General features: G+C 42.9%; 1 protein-coding gene across 5 annotated transcripts; it reads right to left on the reverse strand.

Annotated features, from left to right (window-relative positions):
* Positions 1-693: 693 nt before the first annotated feature.
* On the reverse strand, positions 694-17,493 carry SAMD13 (sterile alpha motif domain containing 13). Of its 5 annotated transcripts, none has more exons than XR_005933761.1 (4): positions 17,345-17,493; positions 11,175-11,286; positions 5,424-5,845; positions 694-957 (listed from the first exon to the last, which is right to left on the reverse strand). XR_005933761.1 is itself a non-coding variant. In XM_030033906.2 (4 exons), the coding sequence occupies exons 2-4, from the start codon at positions 15,445-15,447 to the stop codon at positions 5,702-5,704; spliced, it is 309 nt and encodes a 102-aa protein (XP_029889766.1). In that variant the 5' UTR covers positions 15,448-15,479; positions 17,345-17,456; the 3' UTR covers positions 4,672-5,701. The 5 variants fall into 5 exon arrangements, 4 of the variants coding, with proteins under 4 accessions (XP_029889766.1, XP_029889764.1, XP_029889765.1 ...); XM_030033906.2 differs by lacking the exon at positions 694-957 and adding an exon at positions 15,395-15,479 and having other exon boundaries at positions 4,672-5,845; positions 17,345-17,456; XM_030033904.2 differs by lacking the exons at positions 694-957; positions 17,345-17,493 and adding exons at positions 15,395-15,479; positions 16,905-17,065 and having other exon boundaries at positions 4,672-5,845.
* Positions 17,494-18,350: the final 857 nt, after the last annotated feature.

The raw sequence follows: 18,350 nt of genomic DNA on the forward strand, positions 1-18,350 counted from the left end.
CAGAGCTGAAAACAAAAACCCAAACCAAACAGTATTGAGGGACTGAAAACTAGAAAAATAAGGGAGTAAAGAAACCTTTGGTGCAGAGGGAAACATAACAGCAGAAACCAGAGTGCTTGAGTACTGAGGGGGGCTTCTGCCACCTCTCAAGAGTGGCATTAGGCATGAATTCCCACATTAACATCTACATCTGACTGGAAAAGACAAGAGCTCAAGTTTTAATGGCCTCGTACTCCTGCAATGTTTCCAAATCTTCTAGATTACACCTATTTCCAGCTGGAGAAGCCCAGGCAAACTGGCATGTGGTATTTATACAGAAGGGAGGAGGGAGTAGAAGAGGAGAATCCTTGTGAAACAGGGTTGCCACACCCAGGCACACACCCGCTTCCACACTTCTCCCTATGGTTTGGCTACCAGCTGGGAAACAAACTAAGCTACAAGTTCCTTACTCTTTACTTCCTTCCTCCTGCTGCAATCCACCAAAGCAATGTTACTCTTGAATCAGAGATCGGTGCAAATGATGAGCCTTCCCTCCCTTTTTTTTGATACGATTTAGCTGCTACAAAGTCAGGGGCATCCTCAACATAGCAAGTACTGCAGAGTGCTTATAGAGGGGCAGCTAGATTATAGCAATCATCTGAGAAGGGGAAGAGAACATCTTGAGATGAGTGCAAGCCTGCCAATGCCAAAACATTTGTTGTTGCCTTATCAGCAGATCAGCTGATGATACAGCAGTTGTAACTGCCAGCTGTTCCTTTAACAAAGATGCTCACGAGTGCAGCATATAAATACAACAGTGGTCTCCAGTACTCACCTGCAGCCTTCAGCAGCAATGGAACTCTCACATGGAGAACAAGGGCCACTTACAGTCTTCGTGGTGCTCCCCTTGGGCTCTCCAGGTGCTTGAGGTTACAGTTGCATTCCCCAAATTTACAGCATCTACCAGCTAATGTTATCCTGGGAGTAAGTTGAAGACACATCTGGGATCCAAATGAACATCACTAAATCAAACAATTCCCTAATTACAGGGGCTACACAAAAAAGAATTTAATGACCTTGTTACATTATCATATTAAAAAGAACACAGCCTTTCCGAATAGGAATGAAAGCTACTTATGAAATCAGTCTGCCTATTATTCCAATGGAGACTGCCCTTGCAGGCTGCCAGTGGGCTAACGACAGCCACTGCCCTCTGCACCTCCCCCCGGGGAAGCTGCCAAAACGGAGCAATGCAGAGGTGAAGCTGTATGGAGGCCTTCGGGACATGCATGGGCTCTCCTAGCTGACACCCCCAAGCACCAAGTCCTCTCGTCCTGTTAGATGAAGCAGAAGCAAATCCATTGCCTGTGTAAATTGTCCCCGAGGTGAAGGTGGGAGAGTAGAGTGGACCCTTCTCAATACTGCTCCATTCACCCTGCTGCCTACTGAGCCAGTGACAGTTACGCTGTTCACATGCACATTTACAGTCAATTAATTTCCCACATGACTTTTGGGCCAAAACCCATTCCTGGAAGGGAAGGAACTGCTGCTCTGACTTGGACGTAAAGAACCAGAATGGAGACAAAGGAGATAATGTTTTTCTGGTCCTGCTCAGACTCAGTCATCAAATTTTAGACAATATTGCCATTAAAAAAATGAGAAATAAATTTGTAGCTTCCCCCAGACTCACAGAAAGTAAGACCCTCTGTTTTTCAAATAACTATGATTGTAAGTTAAGTGTGGACAGTGGAAAGAGGAGTGTTGAAGATAACAGACCAATTAAATGCTGATTTTTATAAAGCGGAAGAGGTAAAGGACTTGGTTCAACTTAAAAATGTTTAAAAAAGCAGTGAAAAGAGAGAAGAGTTCACTTAGCAAGTAATCACTTGCCTAACAGCAAGGGCCTAACGTAACATTTTGCCTGGGCCATTTCTAACCAGGAGTGATGCATGGCTGGCTACTTCCTTCACTACAGCTGCTGAGTCTTGCCCTGTAATTATAAGAGCAAAGAATTTTCTACAAATTGATAAACTGCAGTACATTAGAGCAAACGGTTTTAAAGGGGTATTACACAGGGATAGCAAATACCAGCAAGCAGACAGAACAATTTTCTCTGGGTTGAGAAAGTGACCTTGGTGGACAGGCACAGCCGCAGCCTCCATACTTTGCCAACAGTTGCCTTATATGTGCTTTATGTGTGGTACTTGGCACTATATTTGGATGCAAAGAGAACATGCTATGCATTGTGCATCTACAGCTTGAGAGGAGAGCGAATGTCAGAGCTGATGAACAATACCAATATATATTTCACAACCATCATACCAAAAAAGGCATACTGTAATGCTTTCAAATAATTTTTAAAAGTGCTATGAAAGATTCCGATAGATGTGCACTAGTGGTATTATGAAAAGGGGAAGAGGAGGGACAGGGAATAGGAGGACTTTGGGTGCAGCACATCTCTCTGTTCTTGTGCTGACCAGCAGCAGGGCAGAGGAGCTGACTGCTGCTTTGCTCCTCAAAGCTGCCTCTAGGAGAAGGAGGCCAATCTCTAAATTGCTGGTTCAGTGTGAAAGCAAGGAGACCCTGCAGCACTGAGACCATTGTCACTCTCACACCCAGTATCAGCTGAGCAGCTGGACACCTGGCAGCTTAACCACCACCCAAAGCACAGGGAGAGCTTTTAAGGAAGAGGGACTCTCCCAGCTGCAGGCACATTAAGGGCATGTTATAAACTGGATTCCTGCATAGCTCTGCAACTCTCAGAACTGCAGTGTTGACGTGGTATCCAGTAATGCCCATCGGTTGCTTCCTCATCTCAACAGCAGCTGTGTTTTCTGCAAGAGGAATGGTAACTAAAAATAATCTGGCTTTGACTTCCTCTTTCTAACACTCCAGTCTCTTTTAAAAAGATTTTTTTATTCTCCCAGAAACAGCAAGGAGAATGTAACAGACAAAACCAGAATGGTCACCTGCACAAAGAGAACAGCAGCATTAGAAAGCTCAGAGAACAGTAGGAAACTACAATAAAGATCAGGGACACCAAAAAAAAAAAAAAAAAAAAAAAAAGTTACAGTTCTGAGCAACATCCTCCAAATTCCCTTTCACACTTGCAGTGAGCTTTCTGTTAGGCCTTTACTTGTATGAACCAGTTAGCGGTGCTGATCAAAAGAGGAATACAATCTGGATGTTGCTGAATGCAATTCATTTGCTCATTAAAACATATTAAAAGAAAGAACGGTGCTCAGTAATCACCAAATGTGCTCTCATGGCTGCACAGTGGAGATTTTTACTCCCTCATGGAATAAATATGTTTTACTTTTAATTCTGTGTCATCCGTAGTTCTACAAAATGTGTCAATCCCACACCAAACATGCAAATGGAGAAAAAGAGAATATTCAATTCATCCTTCAGTAACATAGCACTATATATTCTCCTCCAACAATAATTCTACAAATACAGGGCTGGTAGGCATCTCCAGACTGCTACATGCAGCTGCTTCACATAATCCTTTTCATAAATGCATGTAATTCTGTATTAAAATATTTAGGAGTTTCATGTATAATTTTTCAATTGCAGCCTGTAATTAGCCTTATACAGACTGTACCTGAAAACTCCCCAAGGCAGGGATGATGCTCTCTATTTGAACCTAGTCTTCCTGAAGATCCCTAGTCCCAGTAGGTGTCTCTGGACACTACAAAACTATAAATAAAATCATAAGCAGAATTCAGAATGTGACTTACAAACCTGCTGCTAACAGACCAATACCTGAAGTGAGCACAGTACAAGGGACAGAAAGAGAAATAGTGAATACATCCCTGTCTCCTGTCATGTGTCTCAAATTCCAAATAAAAGTGTACAATGTAAAGGTTAGAAAGTATACAAGAAAGCATGCTGCTGTATATAGTTTGTGTATTATACCACATACCATGAGCTTTACCTACAGCATAGCTATTAACATGGCTTTATCCCTTCTCAAATCTCAATACCAGAAACCATAAGCAACTATCCTAGCACTGTAGCATCAAAAGCCACCTCGCACTTGGCCAAGTCAGAAGTGAAGGCAGGCCCACCACCTAGGTAGGAGATTACAGCAGCTTCTCCTTCCTCTCCCTGAATCCTGTCCCCACTTGGCAGAAAGCACCACTCTCTTACCTTCTCCCTTCTCAGCTGCACCCCCTCACCATTTCCTCCCATACCATTTCCACTTTCACCATACTCTCTTGCTTATTTCTTACTTCCTGGTTCCTTTCCTCAGCCTCACCGATGCAACCTCACATCTCAATTTCAGGGGTCATCACAAAGCTCTGTGGGCCAGAGAAGATGGTAAGCCCAGAGAGTGCTTAGCACCATCCGTGGGCTATCTCCCAGGCATTCTGGGGAAATCACCCTGCTGTACCAGGGCCAGCACAGCACTTCTGCACCACTGCCAGCTCTAGAAAAGGATAAGAGAAATACAGATGTTGCTGGTGAACTGTGACCAGGGCTTCTCCTTTAGCAGTATATAACACTAGATAAGAAAAAGCAAAAATAATGAAATCTTTAAATATCTTGGTAGGTGGTGTTAAAAGTAATCACAAGAACATAGAATATTAAGTAGGTTTTGGTACCTTTTTAATGGGAAAATGGAGAAAAACAGAAGCTCAAATATACCACAACAAAGAAACAGAGAAAGTAAAAGATCTGTAAACTGAATCCAAACATAAGCAATGCTTTATTGGGATATAGCAAGCAACCTATCAAATAGGGAACTGGTACAAACAGATTGAACAAGACTCTCTTTTAACAGAGATGTATGGTGACGAGACAGCTTCTTTCAGTTTTTAAAACAACTATTCAAACCGTTAAGTAAAGCATTTAAAAAAAAAAAAAAAAAATCAACCATTACAACACCAATGACAGACAATATTAAAAATGTGCAGAATTTTACTCTTTTTACAAATTTCTGCATAATGTTAGAAAAAAGTTATCATAAATTAAAAAGGAATAAAATGAAGCTCTTTTTTTCGCAAAGCAACACAAACTTTTAAAAACCAACTATACTTTACATAGAACTACTATTAAAAACAGGTGAAAACAAGCTGAAAATTTAAAGGACAGCAAAAAATACACAACCCAGTTTCACCTGTCAGCAACGCCTTCTGCTATCGAAGGGGTTATGTTAGTTGTATGTACAGCTTTAAACATTGCAGCATACCACGAGTAAACCTTAATAAGGTCAAAATAGGACCCTCTGCAAAAAAGGGTGAGTTGGCAAGTGTTAGTCCCATCCTAAAATTATAAGTAGCAATAATTTTAGTAGGTCTTTAATGTAAACCAAAACCTACTTTAATTGGTTTCTCTCTCCCAAAGATGCATGTAAACTTTATTTGAGTTAGGGGGTTTTTTTTGGTATTTTAATTCATGAAACCAAGAACATGTCTGGCTCAAAAATGAGAATGACATACCTCCCTTTTGTTCTGGACACAGTGATGTAGCTATCTCAACATGCTCATTGACACTTCCTAAAAGAGAAAATCATTATGTACTATGTAAAAAATACACACCACCTCTCTCAGTTCAGACTCAGTATATAGTATATTGCCAACTCTATCCAATAGGATATATACTGTAATTTGGTTTAAATTCTTAATAGATATATTCTCTCTTTACAAAGTTCCATCACATGAAACCAAATTGCTTATTTATTGTTTGAGGCACAACATGACCCCAATTAGACAATTCGCTATAAAGAGTTGTTCTTTAGATGTTGTGTCTGTAGAGGTTTTACGTGATATTCATAGATTTTCAGCGCAGGCCCCAGTTTTAATGAAAGTCCAGTCAGTACATCATTTCTTGTCATCAACAGTAATGATTTGCCATCAATTTCCTATAAGAAGAATTAAAGAATTGATAAAGACAAATGTACAAATCTAACAGATGAGAACAGTCATGCAAAAAATGGAAGACTACTACAGAGGATCAATGAAAAGATAAATAGTAGTCTTTATTTTCCTGAAACTATGTTTATAGCTGCTAAATTCTGCTGTCTGCTTTTCAAGTGCTCACCTGTGCCGACTATGGCATAAATACTATTTAGTCAAGCACAAAACCCAAATAAGCCTGATTTCAAAATTTCCACCTTGTAAATCTGTTTCAGATTAATAGGTATATGTGCAGATTGCCTAGTTATCAGCCATTAAGTTAAGGGTACTCTTAAAAAGAAGGCTTATGAAGTGCATTTCTGAAAAATTACCATTGACAGCGATATACAAGTTTGGACTAGTCAGTATCTGCTAATAACTTCCAGTGCCTTCTTTAAAGGGCCAGCCTTCCCATGTGTCCAGGGGGTGGGGGCAGGGGGCAGCAAACAAACGAAAACAACCCCCCTCCTGCAATCAGAAATTTTAGAAGGGCCTAACTGTGGAGCTCAACACTGTGGGAACTTCTCTTCCTCCACTTACAATGGAAGAGGCTAAAAACAGCAACAGGTCTCAACAACCTCTACTTGTTCCTGCTTAAAATTCCCACTTTTAAATCACAGATATGTTTGGGGTTTTTTTTTCTCTCAAAGTTTGGCTTTCTGACCTACTTAGATTAGAAATCCTGTAGGCTTTGGGATTTTTTCCCACCTCAAAACCTTGTTGTATGTTTGAAAACTACCCGATTTTTCAAAGGTCAAAATGGAAGAGAAAGAATCCACATCTCTCAACTCCCATCTCCGTTTTAGACATGGGACCATCCTTTTCTTTACACATTCCTACAGTTCAACCACACTGCACTATTCAGGAAACAGGAGCTACAGATACACAACAATGCATTGACTGGTGTCTTGCAACACAGCCAGACTTCTCAAGGTCGTCATAGCCCAAAGAAGTATATAGCCTTATGGCATTCTCCTGCACTGGACTTCACTCTGCTGTTGCATTCTTTTTTACTTTTAATTAAAAATTTAAAAAACAGTGTTAAATGTTGAATTTGTTATCAATAGCCAACAACCAGTTCAAATGCTTTCGTATATTGTTGTTGTCCATGATAATGTTGCCAAAATTTTGTATTTTTATAAATATTATAAACATCACACAAGTTTATCCCACTGCAGCATCTTCCTTAGAAATATTAAATGTTGTCTTGGAAATGTCAGAGATCCCATCCTTGATTACAGCTCAATGTGAAAAGAGGAAGACTTACATTAGAGTTCAGCATGAATTTGTCCAGACTGATCTCTCTTTTGATTTGATAAAGTTTATAAATACAAAATATATGGACAAATACAACACAGTCCAAGATCAGCTGAAAGCAGAATTTCTTTAAAATCCCCCCAAGAGATAGGACTGCTAATCCCTCACAGGAATGCAATGTAACAGTATTTCTAAAAGAAAAAGTTTCCAATAACTTTTTACCCAATTATAGCAGGTGCCTCTTTCCAATTACTGTTGAGAATGTTAATGGTTAAAACCAGTTTCTATCCTCTCTTTTCCATTTGTCACAATTCTTTCTGTGGGAAATTTGACACCAGTGATTATTTTGCTCATTGCTATGACTGATCTGAAGTTGCCTTTTCTGCTGCTGTTCAACAATGCTATGGAGGAAGAACAGCCTCCAGCTTGGGAGGATCCAAATGAAGGGAATCCAGTACCTGGAACAGGAGAAACTCCAAGAATAGGAAGAAAGCATCTATTCTTTTCCCTTCTCCTTCCACAGTGTTTCCTGTGGATTCTAGAAATGTTGGTAACTACTAAGGCTTTCACTGAATAGAAAATTGATTCTCTAAACATATCTGGGTAGAAATGAGTGATTATGTATTCAGAATTCAAGTGGTTTATATCTTTGTGTGTATTGTAAGCTTTACCTCTTCCACTTGTTTTTAGTTTTCCACTTAAACCTGCTTCTGTAGATTTGTCGTAGTCATTCCATTTTTTGGCACCAGGTAAGATTTTGAACGCTTTGGTGACTTCTCTGAATTTCCTCTCTGTGGCTCCTCTATTTTCTGGATTTTTTTCAGGATGCAACTTCCATGTATGCCTTTTTAATGTCATCTGCAGAGGCACCCCTCTGCACAACTAGAGCTAATAGTAATTTTCCACTGTGCCAGGATGACCTCAGCAGCAATAGCATATTGTCTTCAGCAAATTACCAGAGGACCAGTTAAGCCTCACGTTCTCCCAGCACTCCTTCTCCAAGTCGCTGAGGACTGCAAGGTTTTACAGTACAGCTAACATGAAAGCATGTCAGCCAGCATGCTCCTCCATGCCATGGCTCTGCTAGAAAGCAGCAGTGGACACAGGCTAGCATCAAATCCCAGTTTCCCTTCTGGTAAGGCATTGCAGTGAGGCCAGCAAACTACCATTGGGTTACTTGGGCTTATCTGGCTATCGCAATACTAATGGTTAAGAAGCCACATGGGCAATAATAAAGGTCAGGCATAGTGCTATCACGTCTTGAGACACGGCAAACAGCTTCAGTCTTTGAGTGAGCCACAGCCCCCCTGCTCCCAAGGCTCCTAGAGAAAGCTCAGCCACATACTAGCAGGCAGCAGTTCTTTGAGGGTGTTCACACCCTCATCCTGCATCTGGCCTGCCTCTCTCTTTAGTTATCCTCTGCCCCTAACTTCTTAGCTTGTCTGATTTGCTTGCTGATGTTAAGTTTTTTCATTATTGGGCAGCATCTTTCAGTTGAATCTGTTTTCATCAGTAAACTCTTTTGACTTGCTGACATCAGTGGAACTCCAAGAAGGAATAATGTATAATCAGCATACAATTATCACTTCTTACTAGCACTTACAATACAGTTTTAATAAAACATTCTGCAGTCCTTAAAATGTCTTCCCATTTTCCTTAAAATGTTGTGAGAAAAATTCAGGTCTTAAAAATTGAGTCACTTGCTTTGGGTGAGTCCAGGTGTATTCAGATTCATCAAAAGAAAGTGTGGACTCAGTTACTGTTGTGTAAAAGCTGAATGTAATAATAGATCTCATGATTACATTCTCGGCTATGGATGTTTTGTACGGAAACCATTGTGCTACCCCTACTGAAGCAGTTCAGTGGAACACAATTTCCCAGTGTTGTAGGTGAAACAGAATACTTTCCTCTACCATTTACAATCTCATTCCCCTTCCAGTACATATTCAGGGCAGTAGCAGATCAAATGAATTTAGGTTTCTGGGGCCCAGGCAAGCTGCAGTACAAGTGGCAGAGAAAAAGAGAGAGATTGCCAGAGCTTCAGCTGCATGCCTGGTGACTCTACAGACAGAGGATGGCTAAAGGTTCAAAGTGAACCTGACTGCACTGCCACACCTGGAAGGTCTGGGAGATCCTGATAACAGATACATAAGTACACAGAGTTAAAATTAGTGGCTAGTAAACAGTGTAGAGGAAACAGAACACCACCAATGGTAAGAGGTTAAGAACAGGGTTGTTCCTGGGGCTGTTCCTGGTGCAGACAGGGAATGGACTGGCAAAGTTGGCATGGAGAACCAGGCACTTGCTGCTTCTCATGCGGCTAAGGGAATGGGGAGAGAACGAAGTGGCAATGACTTCTGCTGTGAGTGTCCGTCCCACATCTCCTGGCCACATCCTGGTGGTAGCTGTCAGCCTTTCTCTCCAAGGCTTTGGCATAAAGTGAAGTTGGCAGGAGAATCTCAGCCACATTTCTGCCCATGGCTATCCTAGCAGAGCCTTGGCAACACATTGCTAAAAAGCAGCTTACTTCAGCTATCCTCCAGAAGCCACTTGCCCTCACTGCAGAATACTAATAAAACCTTTACACTCTACTTCTATGCTGCTCTCCATCAGGCTGTTGCAAATTGCTTTGCCAAAACTCATGAGTTCGCCTCACCTTGCTGCTGCAAGATCAGTAGTAATTACTGCAGTATTATTGACAAGCTGGCTGAGGTGCAGAGAGGTTAAGATATTTGATGAAAGTCAGAGGTATCTGTCAGTATAAGGAAAAAAACTCCCAGAGGCCACAATTACTTTTGTCTGCATGTGGTTTTTTTAAGCCACATTTCCAGAGTTGTTGAGGAGACACGGATGCTGGTATTAAAGAATAGATACACTTAAACAATTTTTTTTGCCTGTTTACCCATCTTCAAATTCTGAAAAATTAGTAGCAGCTGCAGAAAGAGCCCCTCTCTGCACCCTGCCAGAGAATTACCCAACACCAGGCTTTTCACCCCCAAGAACAAAGAGGTAAATTTAGATACTTGGTTACACTCATCAATTACAATCAGATGGGATTTCACTGTCCAGGTGCTGAAGGTCAGCAAGATTAACATGACCGACAGTAACGTTATTTCACATTAGACATACAGTTTCCCTGCAAAGCTGCCAGTAACTCGCACTAGCTCGGTGCCTTGGAAGGTCAAGCCATCTATTTTGATAACTAAATACAAGTGTTGGTAACTAATTTCCTGGTAGTTGCACACAAACCTATAGACTTATCAGGGAAGGTGCTGAACTGACAATCTGGAGATGCAAGTTCCTTCTCTAGGGAACAGGTGGGCTCTAGGCCAAGTAAGCCAACTTCCCTATCCTGCCCCGCTAATACACCTTACCAGTGGACTGACAGGTGAGTTACAAGGGGCCATGTGACTGTTAAGCTCTTTGCCGATCAAATCTACCAAAAGAAGCCATCCATTAGCATCAGCAGTTACAAGGCCCAGAAATGAAGACCCAACATCTTTCTCAGACTGAGTCCTACAAACATGCTGCTCCTGTGCCTAAAAATCTTTTTCCCCTTTATTGCCAACTTGTCCTTTCCCTGTTCACTTGCACTGCCAAGTTTAATGCAACACAGCAGTCGCTTTTTCACCCTAGGTCTTCAAAAGCAACTTGCTTCTTAGGAGTCCTGGATTTTATAAATACTCATGAGTGTATTTGCACAATACACTAAGGAAGAAGGGAATTACCATTCACATTTTAAATAACAGGACAGTGAAACTGAGTGGGTTATATAGGGAGACCGAGTCCGAGCTGGAAAATTTGTTTAGACTCCTCACCTTTGTTTTAAGCAAACTCCAAGCCATTATCCACACCTTGTAGAACAATATTATTACTCAAAGATCATAGTCCCATGGATTTTCACCCAATAACAGACTCAAATACCCTCACTAATGTGGGATTTTCACTCCCATTTAACAGCATATGACCAGGTCCATGGCAAAAATGTGCAACATGAGAAACTGGTGGCAGTCAAAAGGTGTTTCCTAACAGATTTACCTGTTCTTGAAAAGCATTGGCTTGTTCTTCAAATCCAGCTGTTCTGAAATAATTCACAACATCGGTAACAGCCCAGTCAGCAGGATCCGGAGGTCTCCCGTTCTCTACTGAACTGCAAAGTGCAAATCCAGACAAGTAATCACTAAACGTGTGCAGAGCGTCTGCTGCTTCTTTGTGCATAACCCATGTACATCCCCTCCTTCCTTGTTCCTCCAGCAAAAATATCCTTTGACACACCTCCCCCCTCCCCGATACAGAACAGTCACTCCTGTTCTCCTCCATTTCAAAGACCTGATGCTGGGGACAACTGAGGTACCTCTCCCTTCAGAAAAGCAGAAAGTATATGAACCTTCATATCAGCCAAAGGTAATCAGTCAGGATCTTTTCCTGCAAGTGTGCTGCCTTTGCAGTTGGAGAACAAAGACTACCATGACTGAGGTACCAAATCCTTGTCTTTCAAGACTGCAGCTTGTTTTCAGCTACCAAGTACTTATAAAGAATTGCAGTATGTGGATTATTCTTTTCCCAGATGAGACTGTGCTTCCTTGTAACATGGGTAGAAACTACTGGAAACCATCTTTACCTTGTAAAACAAAAAAAAGAGAGGCACCAATGATTGCACTAATTGCTCAATATAGAAAATTTCCCAAAATTGTTTTTGGGCTCATCTTTGGATAAATCTATGGACTTTTAAAATATCTATCAATCTGAGAAAACATCTGTTAAACACAATCAGAATGAATTCCTTCTGTGATTGACCTCAGGCAATTGCTTTCCACAGTAGCAAAACCAACCAAACATTCATATTACTATCCTTATCCTGCATTTCTTACCCTCAACCTGCCATCACCCTATCTCAGATAACCGTTGTGATTCTGCAATTTCTTGGTAAAAAAGACACAGTGAGCTTGGTTGCCTTTCCTATAGCAATTTAGGAGGATGAAGAGCAAGACATCAAAAGAAAAAACTTCTTTAACATGTTTCTCCAACTAGAAGTCCCAAAGTTCATTCCAGACATTTTCCACTGTTCTGCGTGCTTAACCATAATGCTAATGAAGAAATATTGAAAATGTACAGATCAGGGCAGATGTCAGAATCCTGTCCATTTCAGGTTCTGAAGCTTAGAGGCAGGACTTTGATTTTTCAACAGCACCAGTCGGAAAAGAAACACAGATTATACTCTCCTGAAAGCATTTTTGTTCTGTCCTTCAAATTTTTCTTTTCCAACTGTCACCGCCTCTGCCTTGCCTAGACTTGTATGCCTTTCAGCAAAATAACTAAGTGAATCAAGGGCCAACCATTTTTCCAACCAGCCATGAAAGGAAGTGAACAGAATCATATATAATGCCTCCCATCACTGTTTCCACAACATCCCAACTTCTAGAACTAGGTGAGCCCTGGGAAGGAGGACTCACGAACACAATGATTTCTGCTTCTCCCCTAACTCTTGGAATGTACCTGTCAATATGGCAACAAAATTCTGGCCCTAGGGACTCACACTGCAACCTCAATACCACACTGTATGCTGCCCTTCTAAACTTTTAAAAGCAGTTTCTTTCACTTATCCCATGGAATATATACATATCTCAGAGCAATGAGCAAAGGGCCAGAGTTTCTTACTTTTGCTCATCAAGTAATGACTTACTTCATGAATCGCTTCACTGATTGTGATTACACAGAAAGGCAACACTCAGCAAAATTGAAAATGAGACTATCAGAGCTGCACTTTTTTTTTTTTTTTAATCAAAGAACGCCTTTCAATTAAGATTTTTGGCACTGTGCACACTCTGAGGCTTAAGAAGTAAAACGTGAAAAGCACCACACAACCTACACATATTTGTAAAAGCAGTATTTGAAGAATTATATTTAAATCTTTGCATTTTCCCTAAGACATCGACTATCTCTGTCAATGACTCATCTTCTACTTAAAATTAAAATAAATAAACCAACCCCCAACAACTCAGTATTTAAAAAAAAACATTAAAAATCCTAAAAGGTATTGAATATAATTCTTCCTAAACAGCAAATAAAAGATTCAATCTCTAAAAATACCTCTTAACTGTATTTTGCTTACTTCCCCAAACACTTTAATTTCAAGATAAATATGGTCCCAAACCCTCCTTCCTACAATTTTTTATTTCAGCCCAGGTGTGTTAGTTCTTCACATAGCTCTTTTTTTACGGCTGGGGAACTACAACTTGGTCCAGCCTCCTCTCTGGCTCAACTGCGATGACTTCAGGGGCTCTACCTTAGTCATTAACTAATCACAGGAAATAATTGCATGTTCCTGCCTCAAGGAAGAGCATCATGCTGGACCTCAAGCGGAGCCAATTTCCACAGCTACAGCTGCAGAAGACTCAAAGGCATGTGGCAGACAGTTGGAAGCTCGCTGGATTTTAACCCACCTACCCACACAGATGCCCAATTGGCTTCTAGACTTAACAGTCTCCTCCTTGCCCTGCTGTTGCACATGGCTCTATTTTTTAGACACAAAAAGGGAATATGTAACAGCCATAGCTTAGCCATGCACTGGTTTATGCCAGACATCCTGGATGCTGTAAAATCTTAAGACGACTGGCATTTTAGGCTTTGTAATGAGATACTAGATGCATTGATAATGAATAAAGAATAGGCTTGTCTGCTTTCCACCACTGTCCCTGTGCCTTTATTGCCATCATGTGGTAGAAGCAGCAAGCCCTGAAAGGATATAGCTGTGAACAAACAGATTTTATCCAAGCTATTTATAACCACTTCAAGAAAGTGCCAAATACTTCCTTTGTAGATATACGCACATACATACTGTATACACTCATTTACAAACCACAGCACCTGATCAGTTTAATTACAATCCCCATCAGTTTTAAAAAGCCACCTTCGCAATTAGTAGTTGAGCCTTTATCACCTAAGCCTCAGCAGAAAACGAATAAACATAAACTGTCCTTGCTTTGACTGCCTCCCTTCTCCTCCCACCACAGAGTCCTCATTGTAGAAGCAAGACTGCCAGATGAAGGCGGCTTCTGAGGGACATACACTATATAACCTATTCACAGTCACCGAATAGGAAAATGCATTTTATGTTGGTGTGGTGTAACCAGTGCCTCAAGTAAAGGGGGAGCATGCTGATTTTAATGGCTGCCATCAGATCTTTTGATGCTGTGTCATGATCAGGTGTTTTATCAGCATCCTGAAGTGACCATTATTATTATTATTATTAATATTACTCTAGTACCTGGGAGCCTAAGCATTGTCAAGTTTTCTTGGAAGGCTTATGGAAAAGAGATCTGAAAGAGAAGAATGAGGTGCAGCTTTCCTGAAACGTTGTAGTTTGAGAGGACAGACTAAGAACTCTCTCTAGTACCTTTCTTTCTTTTTTTTTTTTAAATATATCCATATCTATGTGTATATATATACCTATCTCAGCACGACTTCTATAACCCTAAAGCAGCAAGGCCAAATTTTTCCACACAGAACTCCACTTCTCAGATCATAACTTCATTCAGAATTGCTAGTCCTAATCTAAGAATTGCTGACCTTTGAGGATACGGAAATGCCTCCAAAACGGTTCCTATCCCTTAGCCTGCAGTCTACCACACTAAAGAAAATTGTATAGCAGTGCACACCACGTCTCTGTCTTATTCCCACCCTAGGTCTGAAGTAAAAACCCAGCAGTTTAGGGCTTCTCCAGCAAACAGCTTAAAATAACTGTTCCAGGAGAGAACTGACACCAAAGACATATGCTGCTGCTACTACTCCTCAGCTCTAGATGGCTGGGCAATCAGCAGAAAAGGGCATATGTCTCTCTGAATGAGACAGAGAAGAGACTTCCACACAGGACGCTTTTCTCCATCAGGCACCGGTTCTTCAAAAGCCACTAGCAGACAGGTGAGCAGAGGTAAAGTATTGGTTACAGTGCTACCACTTGCTTTAGTCTCTGGCTGAGGAGAAATCAATGGAGAAAGGTATACCCCTAACTTCAAGTTACTAGCATCGACATCTCTCCATTGCTGTACACTCCTCCCACATAACACTTTTAATCAATTCAGTGCCTAAGACCCTTCTATTTTGCAGTTGAAATACAGTAAAAGTAATTGAGAACAGGGAAGGTTTGAAATGAGCAAAGATGGAGGTGCCCACCATTGCCAACCGCGTTAAGTCAAAGGAAAACTACAATCAAAATCCATGTGCTGTCTACGTAAACTGAACACTATGGATTCACTTACTTTTTGACATCCAGAGAGCCATTTTCCTTGTTTTCCATGTCAACAGTTAGCATGGGGAGGATAGAGGTTTCTTTTACTTCAGCAACTGATCAATAGGGGGAAAAAAGCTGTGTTTAATCATCGGTAGTATGAAAAGAGCAGCATAATGTAACAGAAACAAGCATTCTACAGGGACACAACCATGTTTCAACCTGAGAGCAAAGGTGCTGTCAAAGGCTGCTTTCCTCAGAAACCTGGAAAAGCTGGTAATAGCTAACGAACCAGGAAAAGTTGACCTGTGCTTCCAACACAAAAAATATGTCATGCCTGAAAATGAAGGAAAGTAATGTTACATTTGATCCTTTCTGAAACTAATAAAATTTTGATCAAACTATATATTCATACACATAGAGATTGACCTGCAATATATAGCTAGATATCAAGAGAGCTTATTATGCCTTCAGTCGTCCTGCTATACAGAGGATCCAGACAGACATATGATCTTACCCCTAGAAAGGTTGGAAATTCATAGCCTTGTTTTACAAATGGGGAATCTGGGAAACAGATGAGCACGAAGTGACTTATACCCATCTCACACATAAAGCTGGTAAGCAGAGTTACTCATTGATCGCCAAACTCCTGAGGCCTAAATCAGTATCTTATCTATAAGACCATCCTTCCTGCACCAGCAGAACTTCTTCTGTAGGTATGGTATACTGAATTCTGAAAAGGAAAGGAGCATACGAAGGACACAGGAGAAAATCCAGTTTGTTTCCCTCCTCGCAGCATGCTGGAATACTTTCACCACACAGCTTTTTCCACCACTCCACGGAACATGCAGAAATGACCCGACCCTTTTTTTCCTATTCTCAAGTAAGCCATTTCTATTTCAGAGAGCACCAAAGAACTGACCAAGGACTCAGGATGTTCTTGCTGTAGCATTAATGGATGCCACTGAAATGTCACAGAGCTCTGGGGAAGTACAGAACAGGGAAATCACGCTCTTCAGCTAAAACTTTGCAAAAATAGAGTATAGCAATTAATACTGATGTTAAAAAAGAAAAAAAAAAAAAGAGACCCTTTATTATACAGCTAGCAGCACGTAAAGCACCAAGAAAACAGTAACAAACTAATCAAAAAGATGCTTCTTCCTGTACCACTGACCAAATAACTCAACGCATTCCCTCAAATCACTTCGTGGTTCACCTGAGGTGACTGCAAAACGACAACCGCACCAGCCTATCTGCGGAAGGTCCCCTCGCCCCGGCCGCGCAGGAGCCGGCAGCCACACCGGGCTCGGGGCAGGGCACCTTCCACGGAGCCCACGGCCCCGCGCAGCCACCCGGTCGCCGGGGGGCTCCCCTTCCCGCCCCCGGCGTGCGGGCAGACGGCTCCGCCGGGACTGTGTGACACGCGTTCACCATTTTACAAGCATCTCCGAAACCGTTCGCCAGGCAGCACTGCACCACATTGTCATTTTTTGGCTGGGGGGGTGGGGGGGGGTGGGGGGAAGTAAGACAGAAAAACCTACCTACGAGCAACTAAACCAAAGCATTGCTACAGGCTGCTCCGGAGCGGCGGAGCCCCCGGCTCCCGCCCCCCCCGCCGGCAGCGGGGCGCTCTGAGGCGGCTCAGTTTGACACCGGGCAGCAGCCCCGCCTGGCTCCCGGCCCGCGTGACGCGGCCGCCACACACGGCCCGCACCAACCGCCGCCCGCGTCATGGCGGACGTTTTAAAGGCGCAGCGCTGCGCCGCCCCCCCCCGCCCGCCGGCGCGGTCAGGGGGCCCGGGGCGCCGCGGGGTCCCCCCGCCTGCCGCCCCGCAGCAGCCCCCTTCCTCGCAAGCGCCCGCACCGCGGAGGCTCGGGAGGGCGCCCCGGGAAGTTTGTCGGGCTGGGAGCGGGGCGGGGGGGGGGGCGGCGAGCAGGGACCGCCGCGTCCGGGGAGCGGCGTCCCTCCGGCAGCGCTTACCTGCGGGGGAGCCGCGGGCAGGGCGGCGGCGGCGGCGGGGGCAGCGGCGGTGCCGGAGGACTGCGGGCACGGGCGGCCGCAAACCCGCCCGCGGCACGCGGCTGGAGAGGAGCACTCGGTGCCAGATTCATGACCCGAGTTTCTCGGGACCTCCTTGTAAACATTTCTACTCCTCCTACCAAATGGGGTCTGTGTAGTAGCCGTGAGGGGCGGGGGGGGATCCGCAGATATTTTTTGAAGGATGCAGTACTGAGCCGAGGAAATTTTACACGAGGTGGGAAAGAGGAACAGCCAGATCTCGGAAAATTGATAAAGTTACATACAATTCATTTCTAGAATGAGTTTGTCAACTCGCAGGTGAATAGCAGACACTTGGCTTTCTCTGGAACTGGAGCATGGCAGGCTCAAGGTGACGGCAAAGAGGAGCGACTGAGGACAGGACAGCACGGCCGTGCCACCACCACTGTGCCACCGCCGGGACCAGGGCAAGAGAGGAGACGGAGACAGCGGTTCCCGGGCACAGCTACGTCTCTTACTCGTGTAAGCGCCATACCTTACTTCACAAGGAGACCCACAGATACCCACGGGATTCGCTGTACAGTAAGGTACAACTCAAAGTGCCTGCAAATGACTAAGTCTGGCCCACTGGCAATAAAATCTTGCCCGCAGAGATTAATACAAATGTTGGCAAGTTTCTCCAGCAATTGCACCTTTTTTTTTTTCCTTTATTACACTACTTTTTAATTTCTTCTTCCAGATTTCCCTTGATTCAGGACGTTTTCTGATAGCATAGAAGCATTACATGGATGACACGCTGTTAGCACTAGGGAAATTAAGCAAGCAATACCAAGCAACCAACCAACGTACCCTGCCTTCCCCACACACGGGCTTTGCAGACTTCCCCTCAGCACCAGGGCTGCGTCCCAACCGCAACTCAGATGCTGTGACCTTTTGACCATCCTTAACAGTCTAGGTTAGTACAAATTTGTGGGATGTTTTACTTGCA

The sequence above is a fragment of the Aquila chrysaetos genome, chromosome 12 (assembly GCF_900496995.4).
Source record: "Aquila chrysaetos chrysaetos chromosome 12, bAquChr1.4, whole genome shotgun sequence".
In the NCBI taxonomy this organism is placed as follows: domain Eukaryota; kingdom Metazoa; phylum Chordata; class Aves; order Accipitriformes; family Accipitridae; genus Aquila; species Aquila chrysaetos.